The sequence below is a fragment of the Bombina bombina genome, chromosome 2 (genome assembly GCF_027579735.1).
Source record: "Bombina bombina isolate aBomBom1 chromosome 2, aBomBom1.pri, whole genome shotgun sequence".
In the NCBI taxonomy this organism is placed as follows: domain Eukaryota; kingdom Metazoa; phylum Chordata; class Amphibia; order Anura; family Bombinatoridae; genus Bombina; species Bombina bombina.
In genome coordinates this window covers 1,083,050,751-1,083,073,439 of record NC_069500.1, presented here as the reverse complement: position 1 = coordinate 1,083,073,439, position 22,689 = coordinate 1,083,050,751, and the positions used below count along the sequence as shown (strand labels likewise).

The 22,689-nt window shown below is 42.0% G+C and overlaps 1 protein-coding gene across 1 annotated transcript in view; it reads left to right on the top strand.

Annotated features, from left to right (window-relative positions):
- ZNF827 (zinc finger protein 827) overlaps positions 1-22,689 on the top strand; it is a 577,489-nt gene that overhangs the window by 524,690 nt on the left and 30,110 nt on the right. Inside the window, exon 11 of the mRNA XM_053703710.1 lies at positions 16,341-16,507. Within this exon, the coding sequence (XP_053559685.1) occupies positions 16,341-16,507 (167 nt within the window). The remainder of the gene's footprint in view (positions 1-16,340; positions 16,508-22,689) is intronic.

The window sequence follows — 22,689 nt, the reverse complement described above, 5'->3', positions numbered from 1 at the left end:
ATTTAATTCAGACATGATTAATGAGGTGGATGAGGAGTGTGTGTGGCGAAAGCCTTGTGTCCAGGTCTCATTGTCTAGTTCTATATGTAGTTCTTCTGACCATCTTGATAGGTATGTTGGGCGTTTCTCAGGGAAAGAACCTCTGAGGATTTTATATATCTGAGATAAGTGTGCCCTCGTGTTTTTTGGGTTGGTGCATCGAATACGGTCAGTGGTCTCAGTATGTCTTGTTTATGTGGGCTGTGATTAATGGCATGTCTGATTTGGAGGTATGCGTACCAGTTGTGAAATGGCGGTCCCAATTCCTCATTAAGTGTAATTCTGTCTTTGATTCCAAGAGGTGTAGTTATTAGGTATATTGGGAGATTTAGCAAAAGTTTATTATCATTAACATGAGTGTGGAGGCTGTGTTTTAAAAATAAGTGGTATCGGAGAACAGGGGTCAGAGGTGAAATTTGTGTTGATACACCTTTTATACGTGTGATCGTTTCGTCCCAAACAGCTAGGGTTGTTCTAATATATTCATTGTATTGAATTATATGGGGTCTAGAGTCCCTGGGGATCCATGGTAAATCTCTCATATGGCTAACCTGTGATAAATAACTCTCCATTTGTATCCATAGATTTGATGGTGTAGAGTGATTCCAGGCTACTATTCTAGTTAACTGTGTGGCTTTATAGTAGTTTGTTAGATTAGGGACATTAAGGCCGCCATCTGTTTTGCTAAGGTACAGCGTATGTTGAGCAATCCTCGGGCGTTTATAGGACCAGATAAAGGAATTTATCAACTTTTGTTGAGTTTGAAGGTAACTTTTAGGCATAGTCATAGGTAGGGTTTGGAATAGATATAGGTATTTGGGGATTACCATCATTTTAACTGTGTTAATCCGACCTAGCCATGATAGATGTCCCTGTCTATGCCATGACTCCAACAGATTTTTAATATTATTCTGAAGGACTGTATAGTTGTCTGAGAACAGCTTATTGGTATCTTTGGGGATTGTCAACCCTAGATATTTAAGTTTTTCTGATAGTGCAAATTTTGTTCTTAATGATATAGACTGTATTTCCTCGGGCGTCAGGTTAAGAGGCATCAATCCCGACTTCCCCATATTAATGGAGAAGTTGGAGACTTCTTTATATTTTTCTAGTGTTGTTATAAGAGCCGGTAGAGAGGTATTTGGAGTTTGTAATGTAAGAATTATATCGTCTGCAAACAAGAGGCATTTCTGATTAATGTCTCCAAATTGTAAACCTTGAATATACTTATTGTTTCTAATTTGTAAAGCTAATATTTCAACTGTGAGGGCAAATAACAAGGGGGAAAGTGGACAGCCTTGGCGAGTACCATTGGAAATAGGGAAGGGCTGTGAGATGGTGTTGTTTATTCTGACATTTGGGTTATGGTAGAGGGCTTGTATTCTGTGTATAAATTTTTCGGAAAAGCCAAATTTTGACAGGGTAGACCAGATGAAATGCCAGTCCACCCTGTCAAATGCTTTCTCAGCATCTGTGGAGAGTAAAATTAGTGGTGTATTATTATAGGATGCGTGATGTATAGAGTGAAGCAGTCTTATGGTATTATCTTTCGCCTCTCGACCTCTAATAAAACCCACCTGGTCTGGGTGTGTGATGTTAGGTAATATTGAGCTCATTCGATTAGCTAGGATTTTGGCATAGATTTTCATATCTATGTTTATCAGAGATATTGGTCTGTAATTACCCACTATGTCACTTGATTTACCTGGTTTTGGGATGACTGTAATCAATGCTTCCAGAAGGGAACTAGGGAGAGTATTTCCACTGTCTATATCAGTATAGAGTGATAGGAGGTGGGGACTTATCTGTTTCTGTAATAGTTGATAAAATTTAGCCGTAAGGCCATCTGGGCCTGGTGATTTGCCGTTTGGTAAAGATTGTATTACTGAAGTAATGTCGCGAAGGGTGATAGGGGAATCTAATAGTAGTTTGTTTTCGTCAGTTATGGACGGTGTGTCTATAGAGGCTAAGTATGTTTCTAAATTTCTTCTTTTATCTTGAGTTGAGGAACCTTGTATATTGTATAGACTTGTATAGTAAGAGACAAATGCAATAGTAATTTCTTCATTTGTGTGGGCGGTCCCCCCTGTGTGATTCCTAATTGTTTTAATATAGCTAGAGATTCTCCTCTTTTTGAGAGATCTGGCTAGTAGTCGCCCCGCTTTATTCTTTTCTATAAAGAACTTGGATTTAGTGGTCATTGCCCTCATATGAGCTTTCTGTATAAGGAAGTTATTAAGTTTTTCTCTTGCGTTTGTCAGTTTAGTAAGGTTATGGGTAGAGGAGGGGTCTGCTCTGAGTGCTGTTTCGCATGTTGATAATTCTTTAGTTAAAGAGGTGTATTGGGCTGTGTGTTTTTTACGTTGTTGGGCATTATGTTTGATGATAACTCCTCGAATGTAACACTTATAGGCCTCCCAATTGTTTGCGAATGACGTATCTTCTGGTTTGTTTAGGGAAAAATATTCGTCTGAGTGTTCTCTAATGCTCTCTATTGTCTCGTGGTCAGTGAGTAGGTGGTCGTTGAGTCTCCAGTTAAATGTGTTTTGGGGTTTATTAGACCAATTGAATATAGTAGAAACCATACTATGATCAGACCAAGAGGTATGAGTGATCTTTGAGTGTATGAGGTTAGAGAGGAGGGTCTGATCACATAGAATGTAGTCTAATCTGGAGTAGGAATGTTGTGGGTGTGAGAAAAATGTGTAGTCTCTTTTATCTGTGTGTACTGTTCTCCATGTGTCAAAAAGGTTGATGGTTTGTAGGGCTGTATAGTTGGATTTGAGGATATTATTGCGCATATAAGATCTCCCGGTGGATGTGTCTAGTACTGGGTTTAAGGGAAAGTTAAGGTCTCCTCCAACAATAATTGGGCCTTTAGCTATGTCCAGTATTATGTTGGTAAGGGGTTTGTAGAACTGTGGGGTTGGTTTGTTTGGAGCGTAAATGTTAACTAAGGTTATCGGAGCACCATATCATAAGCCCACTAGGATCAGGATTCTGCCGTCTTTATCAGAATCACTACACATTATTTTTATAACATTTGGGATCTGTACCCTGGGATTGCTTTTGCACCTTCATCACCGTTTAAAAAGATGTATCCTATTCCTGAGCAGAATGTGAAACTGTGGGAAAGTATTCCCAAGGTGGATGGTACTATTTCTACACTGGCAAAATGCACTCCCATGGAGGATAGCACATCCTTCAGAGGCTCTATAGACTGTAAATTAGAGTCTTTCCTAAGAAAACTCTTTCTATGGACAGGTCTCTACCTAAAACCATTTACATGTTTGACTGTGGTTGCAGCTTTATGGTGTGAATTCCTTATTAAATATGGTATCTGATTCTTTTCACTGCCAAAGATATTCAGAATTGCATCAGAGCTCTAAAAAATGTTTAATGCCTTTATATATGATGCAGCATTGGACATCATCAAGATTGATGTTAAAAACATGTCTATGGAAGTTTTGGCTGGACAGTACTATGGCTGAAGTCTTGGTCTGCTGATATGGTATCAAAGGACAGATTGACTGTCCTTTCAGGTAAAAATTCTGTTTGGATCTGAACCATTATCAAAACAGTAACTGGTGGTAAGGGATCATTTTTCCTGCAGGATAAAAAAAAGGGGAAGAATAGACTGGTTAACCAGTTTTGCTCTTCTAGAGACCATAATTCAGAGTCTTCCAAGCCCACCTGAAAACCTGGTCTATTCTGGGCAAAAAAAAACAAGCTGTCTAAAAAGTCAACTTCCAATACAAAATCAGCATGAGAGTGCGGCCCCCAGACCAGAATCAGCTCATGTAGGATGCAGATTGAGTCTTTCCATCTTCCCATCATTGACGAATGTTAGGGTCTGGAGATGCATGGACAGTCTTTCTGCAAAACCATCCAGACTCGTATTAACAGCTCCTTAAGGAATCGGTGTTGACGAGTTTCATTGCCTGGTTTCTATCACTCAAGTCCATGTCACGAGCGATGCTACAACGCTGTCAAACTTGAGAGGCCGTGTTCCTGTTCCACGGCGTAGATTCTGGTAAGATCGTTTCATTTTTTATGCCTGTAATGATAACGCAAGAAGACAGGGTTACAGTGTGACTCCTTTTATCTGTATAGAATCAAGGATTAATATCTCCGGAAGGTGATTATTGAACAGGTTGGGATTTATATTATTATTGTGTTTTTTGCTGCGACATGTGTGAGATGTGGCTCTGGCGATGTGTGAACAGTCAGGTTCTTCCTTCTTTTTTGATTACTGCGCAGCCTGTTTAGTTTGTTCTTGCGCTTGTTCTTGGCTGCAGGGGAGGTCCTGCATGGCACTCCATGTGACCGGGTGTGGCCTCATTCTCTTCCTTTTCCTGACCGTCGGTTGCAGGAGACAAAAACTGTTTCTCTGTGGGCCTGGGTCATAGGAGGTGATGAGTGCCCTGGCCATTGGGGTATAAAGGTGCCATTTATTTTTTATACAGTCCAATAAATGTGCAAGCTATGGAGGACTCTGATGCGTTAGAGGGTACTCCCTCTTTATCTAAATCTAATGCCTGTGTTTATTGTGAGGAGGCTTTGGTATATCCGCCTGCTCAACTATGTTGCACATGCCTTAATAAAATAGTGATATCTAAAAAGAACAAGTTGTTTAGTGCCACTGAGCCGTCCACCTCTGAGGGGTCTCCGTCCCGTGAGGTGCATTCCCTACAATCATCTCCATTAACACATGCAGCTCCCCAGTGCACTACTAATCGCAGCTCCCCAGTGCACTACTAATCCTTCTACAGGAGGGGCCCTGTGGCCCCCAGATTTTGCTGGTCAGTTGCAAACGGCGGTGTCTGCGGCCTTCAGTGCTTTACCTCACTCTGCTAAGCGCAAGCGAAAGGTTAAACATTGCTATCCTTCCCAAGGGTCATCTACTCCGTTGGATGTATCTAAGACTAGATTATCCGCTGATGCAGGGGACTCTGATACTTCAGAGGACTCTCTCTCTGGGTCGGAATCTGCGGCCTCTAAACCTCCTGCTGCGGACGAACCAGACTTAAGGTTTAGGATAAAGCTCTAGAGGTTCTGGAACCGAAGTTACTGGAGGAACCTTCTATTCCTAAGCTTGATAAAGTTCATGAGGACAGGGTGGTGCCCCAGACTTTCCCGGTTCCCGTAAAGATGGCAAAAATTATAAAGAATGAATGGGAGAGACTTGGTTAATTTTCCTCTCCTTCTTCGTTTAAGAAATTGTTCCCCATCCCTGATTCTCAGTTAGAATTGTGGGGATCTGTCCCTAAAGTGTATGAAGCTATCTCGACGCACGCTAAACGCACCACTATCCCACTCGAGGATAGTTCATCGTTTAAGGAGCCCATGGATAAGAAATTAGAGACGCTGTTAAGAAAGATGTTTCAGCACACACGGTTCGTATTTCAGCCTGCAGTGGCGGTTGCTGCAGTGACGACAGCTGCTACCTATTTGTGTGACTCTCTGTCAGAGATGATCGAGGTGGAGACTCCCCTCGATGAGCTACAGGAAAGAATTATGGCCCTGAGGGTAGCTAATTTGTTTATCTGTGATGCAAATATGCAGATTATTCGCTTGAATGCCAATACATCAGGTTTTTCTGTTCTGGCCCGGAGAGCCCTGTGGTTGAAGTCGTGGTCTGCTGACATGACGTCCAAATCTAGATGGCTTTCCCTTCCATTTAATGAAAAGGTTCTCTTCGGTCCAGGCCTGGACTCTATCATATCCACGGTCACGGGGAGAAAGGGTGCCTTTCTACCGCAGGATAAGAAGAATAAACCTAAGGGTCCTAATTTTGTCCCTTTCGTTCGGACAAGTCCCAACGGCAACAGCATGTCGTGAAGCCAGAGCAGTCCAAGGCATCTTGGAAACCATCTCAGTCTTGGAATAAAGCCAAGCAGAGCAAGAAGCCGCCGAGACAAAATCGGTATGAAGAGGCGGACCCCGATCTGTCTCTGGATCTCGTAGGGGGCAGACTATCTCTTTTCGTGGAGGCTTGGATGAGAGGGGCACGTTTCACCCGATTCTAGGCCTAAAGTGCTTAAACAAGTTTGTCGGTCCCATCGTTCAAAATGGAGACGATAAGGTCTATTCTGCCCTTAGTTCAAGAGGGTCAGTTCATGACTACGATAGATTTGAAGGACGCTTACCTTCATGTACCAATACACAAGGATCACTTCAAGTTTCTAAGATTCACTTTTCTGGACTGGCACTTCCAGTTTGTAGCTCTCCCCTTCGGTCTGGCTACTGCTCCAAGAGTCTTTATGAAGGTTCTGGGAGCTTTGCTCGCATTGGCGAGATCCAGAGGTATTGCAGTAGCACCTTATCTGGACGACATCCTGGTCCAGGCTCCATCCTGTAGGCTGGCAGAGGACCATTTGAGAGTTCTTCTTCGATCTCATGGATGGAAGATAAATTTAGGAAAGAGTTCTCTGGTTCCCAGTACCAGAGTGGAGTTCCTGGGCACAATAATAGACTCCATATCCATGAAGATATTCCTGAAAGACCAGAGACATCGCAAAATTGCCTCCAGCTGTCTTGCCCTTCAGTCCTCCTCAAGGCCATCTATGATCCAGTGTATGGAGGTGATTGGGCTCATAGTATCAAGTATAGATGTCATTCCATTCACCAGGTTCCATCTACGACCTCTCCAGTTGTGCATGCTGAGGCAATGGAACGGCGATCACTCTGATCTATCCTAACAGATCTCTCTGAACAACCGGACAAGGGAATCCCTCTCTTGGTGGCTCCATCCAGATCAGCTGTCCCAGGGGACATCCTTCCTGAGACCATCCTGGGAGATTGTGCCTATGGACGCAAGCCTCTCAGGATGGGGAGCTGTTTGGGGTGCCAGGAAGGCACAGGGCAGGTGGAATTGGGAGGAGTTTCTTCTTCCGATCAACATCCTGGAACTTCAAGTGATCTTCAATGATCTGAGGGCTTGGCCCTTCCTGGGTTCGTCCCAGTTCATCAGATTCCAGTCGGACAACATTACCTCGGTGGCTTACATCAACCATCAGGGGGAACAAGAAGCTCCCTAGCCATGAGGGAAGTATCTCGGATTCTTCAGTTCTGCATGCTGAGGCAATGGAACGGCAATCACTCTGATCTATCCTAACAGATCTCTCTGAACAACCGGACAAGGGAATCCCTCTCTTGGTGGCTCCATCCAGATCAGCTGTCCCAGGGGACATCCTTCCTGAGACCATCCTGGGAGATTGTGCTTATGGACGCAAGCCTCTCAGGATGGGGAGCTGTTTGGGGTGCCAGGAAGGCACAGGGCAGGTGGAATTGGGAGGAGTTTCTTCTTCCGATCAACATCCTGGAACTTCAAGTGATCTTCAATGATCTGAGGGCTTGGCCTTTCCTGGTTTCGTCCCAGTTCATCCCAGTCGGACAACATTACCTCGGTGGCTTACATCAACCATCAGGGGGAACGAGAAGCTCCCTAGCCATGAGGGAAGTATCTCGGATTCTGGAGTGGGTGGTAACCCACAACTGCTCGCTGTCAGCTATCTACATCTCGGGTGTGGACAACTGGGAAGCAGATTTTCTCAGCAGACAATCATTTCATCCAGGGGAATGGTCTATTCACCCCAAAGTGTTTGCAGAGATGTGCAACAGATAGATCTCATGGCCTCCAGACTTAACTTCAAGCTACCCAGATACAGGTCGTGGCCCAGGAATCCCCAGGCAGAACTGATAGATGCCTTAGCAGTGCCTTGGGGATTCAACCTAGTCTACATATTTCTACCGTTACTACTTCTACCTCGAGTAGTGGCCCGCATCAAGCAGGAGCAAGCATCAACTGTTCTGATTGCTCTGTCGTGGCCGCGGAGGATGTGGTTTGCGGATCTGGTGGGGATGTCATCGTCTCCTCCATGGAGGTTGCCCTGTCGCAAGGATCTGCTGGTACAGGGCCCCTTTGTGCATCAAAATCTAGATTCTCTGAGGCTGACTGCGTGGAGATTGAACGCTTAGTCGTAGCCAGGAGAGGGTTTTCTGAGAGTGTGATTGATACTCTCATTCAGGCCAGGAAGTTGGTCACCCGACGCATCTACCATAAGGTGTGGAGGACCTACTTACTCTGGTGTGAGACTCGTGGATATCCCTGGCATAAGGTCAGAGTATCCAGGATTCTTTCCTTCCTCCAGGACGGTTTGGAGAAAGGACTTGCTGCCAGTTCCTTAAAGGGACAGATTTCAGCTTTATCTGTGTTGTTACTCCAGAAGCTCGCTGAGCTTTTTTGATATACAGTCTTTTGTTCAGGCTCTATCCAGGATCAGGCCTGTATTTAGACATTCTGCTCCTCCTTGGAGTTTGAATCTGGTGCTTAGAGGTTTGCAGAAGGCTCCGTTTGAGCCTATGCATTCTCCTGACGTTAAGATACTGTCTTGGAAGGTTATTTTTCTATTGCTTCGGCACGCAGAGTTAATGGCCTGGCAATGTGAGCCTCCTTACCTGGTTTTTCATGCCAATAAGGGCTGTCCTTCGCACTGGGTTGGGTTTTCTCCCTAAAGTGGTGTCTGATTTGAACATTAATAAGGAGATTGTAGTTCTTTTCTTGTGTCCTAACATTTCTTCTTCTAAGGAACGGTTACTTCATAACTTGGATGTGGTTTGAACTTTGAAATTTTATCTTCAGGCTACGAAGGATTTCAGACAGACTTCAGCATTGTTTGTTGTCTATTCAGGGAAGCACAAAGGGCAAAAGGTTTCTTCCACTTCTCTATCTTTTTGGCTGAAGAGCATGATTCACTTGGCTTATGAGACAGCGGGACATAAGCCTACTCAGAAAATTACGGCTCACTCAACTAGAGCTGTGGCTTCTTCTTGGGCCTTCAAGAATGAGGCCTCTATGGAGCAGATTTGTAAGGCGGCTACCTGGTCCTCCTTACATACTTTTTCAAATTCAATGTTTTTGCTTCAGCTGAAGCGGCTTTTGGGAGATAGGTTTTGCAGGCTGTGGTGCCCTCAGATTAGGGTCCGCCTCTTTTTTACCCTCCCGTTTTTTTCATTCAGTGTCCTCTAGCGCTTGGGTATTTGTTTCCCACAAGTAATGAATGAAGCCATGGACGTATTAAGAAGGAAAGCATAAATTATGCTTACCTGATAATTTAATTTCTATCTGTACGAGGAGAGTCCATGGCTCCCGCCCAGTTCTCCGTTGGACGGACCTAAATTTCTTTTGTTTTTCTTCTGGCACCATTTATACCCTGATATTTCTCCTACTGTTCCTTGTTTCCTTGGCAGAATGAATGGGGGATGAGGGGAATGGTTGAGGTATTTAAGCCTTTGACTGGGGTGTCTTTGCCTCCTCCTGATGGCCAGTTTCTGAATTCCCACAAGTAATGAATGAAGCCTTGCACTCTCCTCGTACAGATGGAAATTAAATGATCAGGTAAGCATAATTTATGTTTTTTCAGAAGGCCTGGTTCCGATCAGTACAAAACCCTTAGTTTCAGAACATCATCTCTCAAGACTACAGGATAGGCTTTCGTTCCAGGCCTCCTCGAGGATGATTTTATCTGTGCCATGTTCCCAAAGATCTTGTGAAGGCCTTCATTCGATGTTCTTCAAATCGTGAAGAAATGGGAGTAATTGTTCCTGTTGTAGAACAGGTTCAGGGGTTCTACTCCATCCTCTTCAAAGAAGGAGGGAACTTTCAAACCCATCTTCGACTTGAAAACCCCAAACAAATTTCTTAGGGTTCCTTCCTTCAAAATGGAGACAATTCAAACCATATTACCCCTAATTCAACAGGGTCAGTTCATGTGTACAATAGACCTCAAGGATGCATACTTGCATATCCCTATACACAGAGACCATCACCAATTTCTGAGATTTGCATTCCACAACAAACACTATCAATTTGTTGCTCTTCCCTTTGGCCTAGCCACTGTTCCCCGCATCTTAAAAAAGGTTCTATTAGCATTGTTGGCGGTAATCAGAGCTCAGGGAATGTTGCTAGCTCCTTATCTAGACGATTTCTTGGTTCAGGCCCCATTGCTGTCTATAGCAATTTATCATACTCAAAAGCTTCTGCGCTTTCTTCAGGACCACAGTTGGAGAATCAATTTTCCAAAGAACTCCTTATCTCCAAGTACAAGGGTGTCCTTTTTGGGAGTCATTATAGACTTAGTTTCTATGTGACTGTTTCTGATGGAACCTCACAAGCTTAAGCTACAGCAGGCTTGTATTTTTTTTTACAAAGAACTCCCTCTCCAACAGTAGCTCAATGCATGGAGGTAGTAGATGTTGTGGTAGCGGCATTGGATGCTGTTCCACTTGCCCGCTTCCACTTGTGGCCTTTCCAGTTATCCATGCTGAAACATTTCATCTGTCAATGAAACTCTTGGTGGAGGGAAAGCCCTTATATGACCCTTGGAGGTCCTTTCTTCAGCCTTCATGGGCCATTGTTACTACAGATGACAGTCTTTTAGGTTGGGGTGCCTGGGGGTGTGAAAGGGCGCAAGGAGTTTGGTCAGCCCTGGAGGCAAGATTACCAATAAACATTTTGGAACTCCAAGCTTTCAGTCCTGGCCTCTACTATAAAAAGAGAAGTACATCCATTTCCAATTAGACAACGTCATGGCGGTGGCATACGTAAACCATCAAGGAGGTACCGACAGCTCTCTGGTGATGCAAGACGTATCCTAGATTCTGTCTTGGGTGGAGAAAAATCAATGTTCAGCTATTTACATTCCAGGGGTTGAGAACTGGGAAGCGGATTATCTCAGCCGTCAGTCTGTTCACCTAGGATAGTGGTCTCTCCAAGATCAAAATTTCAAAATTTCAGCACTCCAGTTGTCAAATAAGGGCCTTCCGGATGTAGACTTGATGGCCTCCCATCTAACCCACAAATTGACAGTTTATTTTACCAGATCCAGAGATCCAAAGGCTCAGATGATAGATGCTTTAGTGTGTCCATTGAATTTTCGTCTGGCCTACCTGTTCCCTCCATTTGTCTTCTTCCAAGAGTTATTGCCAGAATCAAGTCTGCTCCTGCAATTCTAATAGCTCCTGCATGGCCACACAGAACATGGAATGCGAACAGGGTTCAGATGTCCTCCTCTCCTCCTTGGCTTCATCCTCATTGACCAGACCTTTTTTCTCCAGGCCCCCTTTTCCATCCCTAAGTTTAACAGCTTGGAGGTCGGCTGTCTAATTCTGAAATATATAGAGGTTTTTCAGACTCGCCTATTGACACTCTCTTGCAAGCCAGAAAGGCTTTGACTTGTAAGATCTATCACAAAAGGTGTACTTTAATTGGTGTTTTTCCAAAGGCTTTTCTGGAATACCTTTAGGATCCTTAGTATCCAGTTTTGACAAGGGATTGTCAGCTAGTTCCTTGAAAAGTTACATTCTGGTTTTATTAGTTCTTTTTTACAAACTTCCCAATCTTCAGACTTTTGTCCAGGTGTTGGTGAGAATTTAGACCAATTGCGAGGCCTGTTTCTCTGCCTTGGAATCTTTTAGTTCTTTCAATCCTTCAAGGTCCTCCTTTTGTGCCTATGCACTACATCAAATTGTTATCCTGGAAAGTTATTTCTCTTTTAGCCATTTTTCCTCAGCTAGCAGAATATCTGAACTTTTGGCATTATCTTGTGAATCTTTACTTTTTATTTTTTTTCATAAAGAAAAGGCATGATTTTCTCCCCAAGGTTGTTTCGTCAAAGAACATTTACCATGAAATTGTTGTTCCTTCGCTGTATCCAGATCTTTCTAATCCTAAAGAACAACGCCTTCATAATCTGGATGTGGTTAGAGCATTACAATTTTAGGTGGCACAAGACTTTAGACAAAGTTCCAGCCTGTTTGTTCATCATTGGCCTCTTGGCTCAGGCAAATAATTTACAAGGCTTACGTGGTGGCAGAAAAGTGTAGTACTGCTCACTCCTCAAGTTCAGTTGCTACTTCTTGGGCTTTCAAAAATGATGCATCCTTGGAGTAGATTTGCAAAGCTGCAATCTGGTCTTCTCGTCACATATTTTCCAAATTTTATAGGTTTGATGTCTTTGCTTCCTCAGAAGCTGGTTGTGGCAGGAAAGTCCTTCAGACAGCAGTGTCTGACAAATAGGGACTACCTTAATATGTCCCACCCTTTCCTTAACATGGACTCTCAGCTTGGGTATTGCATCCTATATGTTATGAACAACCTATGGACTCTCATCATCTTACAAAAGAAAATAGAATTTATGCTTACCCTGCCATATTTGTATTATGGACAAGAATTCTATTTGGCACCTCGTTACACTTTTCTTTTGTCTTTCCTACCTATATGTTCTTTTCTCTGCTTGGCTATACGTAAACTAAGGAGAGATTGGAGGTGGGAGGGATTAAAAGCTCTTTTGTGGGTTCTTGGCTTTCTCTTAGTGGCGGGAAATATATCCCACATGTTATGGACAACCTATGGACTCTCATCATCACAATAAAACAAATGTATCATGTAAGCATAATTATATATATATATATATATATATATATATAATCATATGAATCCAAAATTATGTTCGTTAGAAACATTTTCCCTAACATATGCTGATCGGATTGTCAGTGTAGTAGTCAAAAAATAAAATGCATCTACAAGGATGGTTACATGCACAATGGTACAAAATACACAAAGAAGTCTCAAAATAAAAAAAAACCTCACATTTATTTTTCCATACATGCTGCAAAGAAAAAAAAAACTGAAAAGTAAGGAGAGATGTATGGGAAGAAAAAAAACTTGTATTTCACTAAAGTATTTTGCAGTAATTTAACTGCGAGGTTAGGAAGCCATGGTGTTAACTAGAGGCTTTTAGGCTCACAAGACCAAGGGCTCCAAAGCTGCCTCAGCAGTTTGATGACTGGAACTCATAACATCAGGCCTGTGGATGGCTGATCGGCTAAGCAAAATTCATCTAGCTGCAAATTAGGAGACTATTTCTCTTGTTAAGTGTATTCAGTCCATGGGTCATCCATTACTTTTGGGAAGGAGATATAATCCCATAAGTAATGGATGACCCGTGGACTGAATACACTACAAGAGAAATACATTTATCAGGTAAGCATAAATTATGTTTTTTTCTTATTAAAAAAAAATGGTAATATTATTAGGAAATAAAGGTTAAGTTTTAGCCAATTTTATAGCGGTCTTTAAGAGTAATTTCTGGTCATGTTCATATTTCACTAACTTAATTTAGCTCAAATATTCAGGATTTGCAGTTATTGGCAACCTAAGCTGAAAATCTTAAAAGTTTCCATATATCAGTGGAACCAAAATTTATATTTTGTTTTTTAAAATACCAGGAATGTTTTCAGCTTTCCAAATATGAGACAAATTTCACTAATGTCCTTTTCACTGTAAAGGACATTTTAGTAAAAAAATAAACTGTTCTATATTAATACAGCACTTTATTTTTTATTATTACCTACCTTTATTAAAAAAAAAAACATTTATTGCACAGTTTAAAAGTAAATAAATAAATAACATTTCAACATTGCCTTTTTGGCTTTTTGCAATGAGGAAAAGCTTAGCTGGCACCATGTAGGGTCAAGAAGAGAAGTTTCTCTGTGACCGAGTCATCCTTCTCCCTTGGTTAGTCTGCGCCAGAAGATATGCATTTCATATGCTTTTCTGTAAAAAAAAAAAAAAAGTAACACTGTTGTGGCCATCTTGGAATCCCTGTTGTGGCCATCTTGGAATCCCTGTTGTGGCCATCTTGGAATCCCTGCCACCATATTTGTAAAGCCAAACCAAAACTCACCAGGCCCCAATTTAGTCCCCACTACTGCTACAACAAATGCATATAACTGAAACAGAAAAGTGATCAAATAGACACATTTTTAAACTTATTTTATCACAAATTTAATTAAATGACAAAAAAAATATGTGAAATGTATTCTTCCGCATTTATTTTTCAATAAGTATCAATAAGTATGGAAATACTCTGATGGCTTGAAGTGTGTTAATGCAAATTGAAAGCATATATGCTTGAAACTACACAGCCTATCTTTTTAAACCCATTCTCTCTTTGCTACGTTCTGCAAGCTGTCTTTTTCTGTCTCCTTTGCCTCTTACTGGATTAAAGGTTCCAGTCATACAGGCCATACCTGTTTGTTTTGTGTTGCAGGTGACAAACATTTCATACATTATTTAAAAAGTGGTAACATTTATATCATACACTGAGAAAGTGAAAAATAATATAAACGGAATATTCAAATTTGACATAAACATTGCTAAACAATGAATAAAAGGGAAATATTGTTTGATTATAAAAAAAAAAGATTATTTCAGTGACTTACTGCTGTTTCATGTATTATGTGAGCTTTGGTAGGGAATGACATGCAGCATTGAGTTTTCATTTTCTATTAAACACAATTAACCTGCTCTTTACACAGTAAGAGCTCTGTTCACAAAATAACAGTCGGTGGCAGCATTGTGCTCATAATCCAGCATAGACTGGAACATGCAGTTCTGGAAGCAAGTGAAATAGTGCAGTCTAACCCGGGAAGCTTTCCAGATTGTTTGAATTGGTTTCTGAGGTGGAGCATGCTAGCCACTTAGCAACAAACCAGCCTTTACAACTGTGTTTGGCTGTATTACATTGCTACTCTGTTACCCAGAGGAATCTGCTAGGTGATGTGCAGCATCTGGAACATGTAGTTAGCAATTAACATTGTAATTATACTCTGCAGTATAATGTAATATTATAGATATTGCATAATCCTATAAAATGCTAAAAAGCTAATGCTGCATTGTTGAGTAAAGTGCCACATTGATATTCTGAGTTGGATTACTTGACAAGATAGTATTCATTTAAATGATGATTTACTTTAGATTTAGTTATTTTGATAGATAATGATTATTGTACAGTTTGATATATACAAGCAAATAATAGTATTGAAGAGGCTGACACATTTACTGAATATCTCTGTTTTTTTATTTGATGATGTTAATTAGTTAAAGGAACATGAAACCCAAAAATGTTCTTTCATGATTCAGATAGAAAAGCTATTTCAGTATTTGGCTGAACAAAGAGTACACTTGTAGCACTCTATGTCTGCAACAATGTATAATTTTGTATCCGATACATTCAAAGAGGTTAAAATGACCTTAGATGAAATTTAGGCAAAGTGAGAGAAATATCTAAATCAGAACCTTTAAATCGCTGTCTAACAAGCCATTAAGTATAAAGTGGCTTGGGTTAAAACCGTAGCAAAACGGTCAAATATTAAATTATTCAGATTTGCCTATAATTGTTTGTAAAGATCAGTTAAATTATTTAGGTCATTGAGCTAGCTTATGAAAGTTAAAAAATGAGAGCAGAGACGCCACTGACGCGTTTCACCGGCATGGCTTTTTCAAAGGGCGATCTCGCTGTGTTCTCGCTTGATTTTTATACCCTGAGATGGGCTGTGATTAGCTGCCCAGACTGTCAATCATCATTTGCGTTGCGCGATTGGAGCAAATAGCTGTCAATCAAGTTGCTTGCTTGTGATTGGTGAAATATCGAGCCGTTTCTATTTTCCTATTTATCCTCGAGTTTAGACCTTATATGTCTTCGGTTTATACCGATTTTGAGGATTGTACTTAGACTCTCCTAAATTGGATAGATAATCATGCGTCTGAGTGATTTTAGATATACTCGAAATTTGAATATTTTGATTGGCTTATTTGTGTGTCAGTCTCCATAGGACACATCTGATTGGTGGCTGATTTGACTATATGACTGAAATTAGAATTACAGTCAATATGTATTTTTTCTGTTTAATCAGACACTCATTAGGTTACAATTTAAATAGGAAAAAATGATTTAATATAGATCAGCAGGTAATTATTATTCTGGTTTGACCTTATGGGTGATGTTATATAAATAAACAGATACATACATAGTACTAGTATAGCCTAGTAGATGATATTACTGTCTCTTAATAAGTTCATATATAGGTATATAGCTCAGGAGCGTGCACGTGTCTGGAGCACTATATGGCAGCAGTTTTGCAAGAATGTTATCCATTTGCAAGAACACTAGATAGCAGCACTATTTCTTTCCATGTAGTGCTCCAGATACCTACCTAGATATCTCTTCAACAAAGAATACCATGGGAACTATGCAAATCTGATAATAGAAATAAAAATGAAACTTGTTCAATCTGTCTGAATCACACAAAGAAAATTGGGTCTCATATCCCTTTAAATGTTATGATGTAACTGTATGGGTTTATGTCAACAAATGTTTTTTCAACATAGTAAAATATGATTTGCAAAATTGTTTAATGTTCCATTTATATATTCTGATTCCCTTGTTCCCTTGCAGTTGTCACGTGTGTGGCTTTGAGACTGAGCTGAATGTCCAGTTTGTGAGTCACATGTCCCTGCACGTAGACAAGGAACAGTGGATGTTCTCCATCTGTTGCAGCACTTGTGATTTTGTCACTATGGAGGAGTCTGATATGAGGACACACATCAGTAGCAAACACTCAGGTGAGGAGAACTCCACTCAGTGCATTTATTCTGGATAATAGGAACAAGAGAGGACAGGATGCCAAGAATCCATTCAGACATATTCATAAATATAACTTCTGTTCTAACTAATAAAATAGTACTGTACAATTTGTATCCACTCTGATATAGATAGGGTTTAAGAAGTGACAAACAATTCCTGAAAACCCAAAGACCTCATACAGTTAAGCAACTTCTTCTAAGCAATCTAAACAGGGTATTCTTGTAAGATATATATAAATGTATGTAGCGCAGCCATTCTGGTGAGGTAACATCACTGGCATTAGATGAAAGGAGCGATGACTCCTAGTGGAAACTTTCTAGAAGTGAGATTGAAGGACCACTAAATGCAGCCGAATTGCATAATTAACAAGTGCATAATAAAAAGACAATGCAATAGCACTTACTCTGAATTTCAAATAAGCAGTAGATTTCTCCAACATAGGTGTGTCCGGTCCACGGCGTCATCCTTACTTGTGGGATATTCTCTTCCCCAACAGGAAATGGCAAAGAGCCCAGCAAAGCTGGTCACATGATCCCTCCTAGGCTCCGCCTACCCCAGTCATTCTCTTTGCCGTTGTACAGGCAACATCTCCACGGAGATGGCTTAGAGTTTTTTAGTGTTTAACTGTAGTTTTTATTATTCAATCAAGAGTTTGTTATTTTGAAATAGTGCTGGTATGTACTATTTACTCAGAAACAGAAAAGAGATGAAGATTTCTGTTTGTATGAGGAAAATGATTTTAGCAACCGTCACTAAAATCCATGGCTGTTCCACACAGGACTGTTGAGAGCAATTAACTTCAGTTGGGGGAACAGTGAGCAGTCTCTTGCTGCTTGAGGTATGACACATTCTAACAAGACGATGTAATGCTGGAAGCTGTCATTTTCCCTATGGGATCCGGTAAGCCATGTTTATTACGATCATAAATAAGGGCTTCACAAGGGCTTATTAAGACTGTAGACTTTTTCTGGGCTAAATCGATTCATTATTAACACATATTTAGCCTTGAGGAATCATTTTATCTGGGTATTTTGATATAATAATATCGGCAGGCACTGTTTTAGACACCTTATTCTTTAGGGGCTTTCCCTAATCATAGGCAGAGCCTCATTTTCGCGCCGGTGTTGCGCACTTGTTTTTGAGAGGCATGGCATGCAGTCGCATGTGAGAGGAGCTCTGATACTTAGAAAAGACTTTCTGAAGGCGTCATTTGGTATCGTATTCCCCTTTGGGCTTGGTTGGGTCTCAGCAAAGCAGATACCAGGGACTGTAAAGGGGTTAAAGTTCAAAACGGCTCCGGTTCCGTTATTTTAAGGGTTAAAGCTTCCAAATTTGGTGTGCAATACTTTTAAGGCTTTAAGACACTGTGGTGAAAATTTGGTGAATTTTGAACAATTCCTTCATGTTTTTTCGCAATTGCAGTAATAAAGTGTGTTCAGTTTAAAATTTAAAGTGACAGTAACGGTTTTATTTTAAAACGTTTTTTGTACTTTGTTATCAAGTTTATGCCTGTTTAACATGTCTGAACTACCAGATAGACTGTGTTCTGAATGTGGGGAAGCCAGAATTCCTATTCATTTAAATAAATGTGATTTATGTGATAATGACAATGATGCCCAAGATGATTCCTCAAGTGAGGGGAGTAAGCATGGTACTGCATCATTCCCTCCTTCGTCTACACGAGTTTTGCCCACTCAGGAGGCCCCTAGTACATCTAGCGCGCCAATACTCCTTACTATGCAACAATTAACGGCTGTAATGGATAATTCTGTCAAAAACATTTTAGCCAAAATGAACACTTATCAGCGTAAGCGCGGCTGCTCTGTTTTAGATACTGAAGAGCATGACGACGCTGATAATAATATTTCTGAAGGGCCCCTAACCCAGTCTGATGGGGCCAGGGAGGTTTTGTCTGAGGGAGAAATTACTGATTCAGGGAACATTTCTCAACAGGCTGAACCTGATGTGATTGCATTTAAATTTAAGTTGGAACATCTCCGCATTCTGCTTAAGGAGGTATTATCCACTCTGGATGATTGTGACAAGTTGGTCATTCCAGAGAAACTATGTAAAATGGACAAGTTCCTAGAGGTGCCGGGGCTCCCAGAAGCTTTTCCTATACCCAAGCGGGTGGCGGACATTGTTAATAAAGAATGGGAAAGGCCCGGTATTCCTTTCGTCCCTCCCCCCATATTTAAAAAATTGTTTCCTATGGTCGACCCCAGAAAGGACTTATGGCAGACAGTCCCCAAGGTCGAGGGAGCGGTTTCCACTTTTAACAAACGCACCACTATACCCATAGAGGATAGTTGTGGTTTCAAAGATCCTATGGATAAAAAATTAGAAGGTTTGCTTAAAAAGATGTTTGTTCAGCAAGGTTACCTTCTACAACCAATTTCATGCATTGTCCCTGTCGCTACAGCCGCATGTTTCTGGTTCGATGATCTGATAAAGGCGGTCGATAGTGATTCTCCTCCTTTTGAGGAGATTATGGACAGAATCAATGCTCTCAAATTGGCTAATTCTTTCACCCTAGACGCCACTTTGCAATTGGCTAGGTTAGCGGCTAAGAATTCTGGGTTTGCTATTGTGGCGCGCAGAGCGCTTTGGTTGAAATCTTGGTCGGCTGATGCGTCTTCCAAGAACAAGCTACTTAACATTCCTTTCAAGGGGAAAACGCTGTTTGGCCCTGACTTGAAAGAGATTATCTCTGATATCACTGGGGGTAAGGGCCACGCCCTTCCTCAGGATCGGCCTTTCAAGGCAAAAAATAAACCTAATTTTCGTCCCTTTCGTAGAAACGGACCAGCCCAAGGTGCTACGTCCTCTAAGCAAGAGGGTAATACTTCTCAAGCCAAGCCAGCTTGGAGACCAATGCAAGGCTGGAACAAGGGAAAGCAGGCCAAGAAACCTGCCACTGCTACCAAGACAGCATGAAATGTTGGCCCCCGATCCGGGACCGGATCTGGTGGGGGGCAGACTCTCTCTCTTCGCTCAGGCTTGGGCAAGAGATGTTCTGGATCCTTGGGCGCTAGAAATAGTCTCCCAAGGTTATCTTCTGGAATTCAAGGGACTTCCCCCAAGGGGGAGGTTCCACAGGTCTCAGTTGTCTTCAGACCACATAAAAAGACAGGCATTCTTACATTGTGTAGAAGACCTGTTAAAAATGGGAGTGATTCATCCTGTTCCATTAAGAGAACAAGGGATGGGGTTCTACTCCAATCTGTTCATAGTTCCCAAAAAAGAGGGAACGTTCAGACCAATCTTAGATCTCAAGATCTTAAACAAGTTTCTCAAGGTTCCATCGTTCAAGATGGAAACCATTCGAACTATTCTTCCTTCCATCCAGGAAGGTCAATTCATGACCACGGTGGATTTAAAGGATGCGTATCTACATATTCCTATCCACAAGGAACATCATCGGTTCCTAAGGTTCGCATTCCTGGACAAACATTACCAGTTCGTGGCGCTTCCTTTCGGATTAGCCACTGCTCCAAGGATTTTCACAAAGGTACTAGGGTCCCTTCTAGCTGTGCTAAGACCAAGGGGCATTGCTGTAGTACCTTACTTGGACGACATTCTGATTCAAGCGTCGTCCCTTCCTCAAGCAAAGGCTCACACGGACATTGTCCTGGCCTTTCTCAGATCTCACGGATGGAAAGTGAACGTGGAAAAGAGTTCTCTATCCCCGTCAACAAGGGTTCCCTTCTTGGGAACAATAATAGACTCCTTAGAAATGAGGATTTTTCTGACAGAGGCCAGAAAAACAAAACTTCTAGACTCTTGTCGGATACTTCATTCCGTTCCTCTTCCTTCCATAGCTCAGTGCATGGAAGTGATCGGGTTGATGGTAGCGGCAATGGACATAGTTCCTTTTGCGCGCATTCATCTAAGACCATTACAACTGTGCATGCTCAGTCAGTGGAATGGGGACTATACAGACTTGTCTCCGAAGATACAAGTAAATCAGAGGACCAGAGACTCACTCCGTTGGTGGCTGTCCCTGGACAACCTGTCACAAGGGATGACATTCCGCAGACCAGAGTGGGTCATTGTCACGACCGACGCCAGTCTGAGGGCTGGGGCGCGGTCTGGGGATCCCTGAAAGCTCAGGGTCTTTGGTCTCGGGAAGAATCTCTTCTACCGATAAATATTCTGTAACTGAGAGCGATATTCAATGCTCTCAAGGCTTGGCCTCAGCTAGCGAGGGCCAAGTTCATACGGTTTCAATCAGACAACATGACAACTGTTGCGTACATCAACCATCAGGGGGGAACAAGGAGTTCCCTAGCGATGGAAGAAGTGACCAAAATCATTCTATGGGCGGAGTCTCACTCCTGCCACCTGTCTGCTATCCACATCCCAGGAGTGGAAAATTGGGAAGCGGATTTTCTGAGTCGTCAGACATTGCATCCGGGGGAGTGGGAACTCCATCCGGAAATCTTTGCCCAAGTCACTCAGCTGTGGGGCATTCCAGACATGGATCTGATGGCCTCTCGTCAGAACTTCAAAGTTCCTTGCTACGGGTCCAGATCCAGGGATCCCAAGGCGGCTCTAGTGGATGCACTAGTAGCACCTTGGACCTTCAAACTAGCTTATGTGTTCCCGCCGTTTCCTCTCATCCCCAGGCTGGTAGCCAGGATCAATCAGGAGAGGGCGTCGGTGATCTTGATAGCTCCTGCGTGGCCACGCAGGACTTGGTATGCAGATCTGGTGAATATGTCATCGGCTCCACCTTGGAAGCTACCTTTGAGACGAGACCTTCTTGTTCAGGGTCCATTCGAACATCCGAATCTGGTTTCACTCCAGCTGACTGCTTGGAGATTGAACGCTTGATTTTATCGAAGCGAGGGTTCTCAGATTCTGTTATCGATACTCTTGTTCAGGCCAGAAAGCCTGTAACTAGAAAGATTTACCACAAAATTTGGAAAAAATATATCTGTTGGTGTGAATCTAAAGGATTCCCTTGGGACAAGGTTAAGATTCCTAGGATTCTATCCTTCCTTCAAGAAGGATTGGAAAAAGGATTATCTGCAAGTTCCCTGAAGGGACAGATTTCTGCCTTGTCGGTGTTACTTCACAAAAAACTGGCTGCTGTGCCAGATGTCCAAGCTTTTGTTCAGGCTCTGGTTAGAATTAAGCCTGTTTACAAACCTTTGACTCCTCCTTGGAGTCTCAATTTAGTTCTTTCAGTTCTTCAGGGGGTTCCGTTTGAACCCTTGCATTCCGTTGATATTAAGTTATTATCTTGGAAAGTTTTGTTTTTAGTTGCAATTTCTTCTGCCAGAAGAGTTTCAGAATTATCTGCTCTGCAGTGTTCTCCTCCTTATCTGGTGTTCCACGCAGATAAGGTGGTTTTACGTACTAAACCTGGCTTTCTTCCAAAAGTTGTTTCTAACAAAAACATTAACCAGGAGATTATCGTACCTTCTCTGTGTCCGAAACCAGTTTCAAAGAAGGAACGTTTGTTGCACAATTTGGATGTTGTTCGCGCTCTAAAATTCTATTTAGATGCTACAAAGGATTTTAGACAAACATCTTCCTTGTTTGTTGTTTATTCCGGTAAAAGGAGAGGTCAAAAAGCAACTTCTACCTCTCTCTCTTTTTGGATTAAAAGCATCATCAGATTGGCTTACGAGACTGCCGGACGGCAGCCTCCCGAAAGAATCACAGCTCATTCCACTAGGGCTGTGGCTTCCACATGGGCCTTCAAGAACGAGGCTTCTGTTGATCAGATATGTAGGGCAGCGACTTGGTCTTCACTGCACACTTTTACCAAATTTTACAAGTTTGATACTTTTGCTTCTTCTGAGGCTATTTTTGGGAGAAAGGTTTTGCAAGCCGTGGTGCCTTCCATTTAGGTGACCTGATTTGCTCCCTCCCTTCATCCGTGTCCTAAAGCTTTGGTATTGGTTCCCACAAGTAAGGATGACGCCGTGGACCGGACACACCTATGTTGGAGAAAACAGAATTTATGTTTACCTGATAAATTGCTTTCTCCAACTGTGTGTCCGGTCCACGGCCCGCCCTGGTTTTTTTAATCAGGTCTGATAATTTATTTTCTTTAACTACAGTCACCACGGTACCATATGGTTTCTCCTATGCAAATATTCCTCCTTAACGTCGGTCGAATGACTGGGGTAGGCGGAGCCTAGGAGGG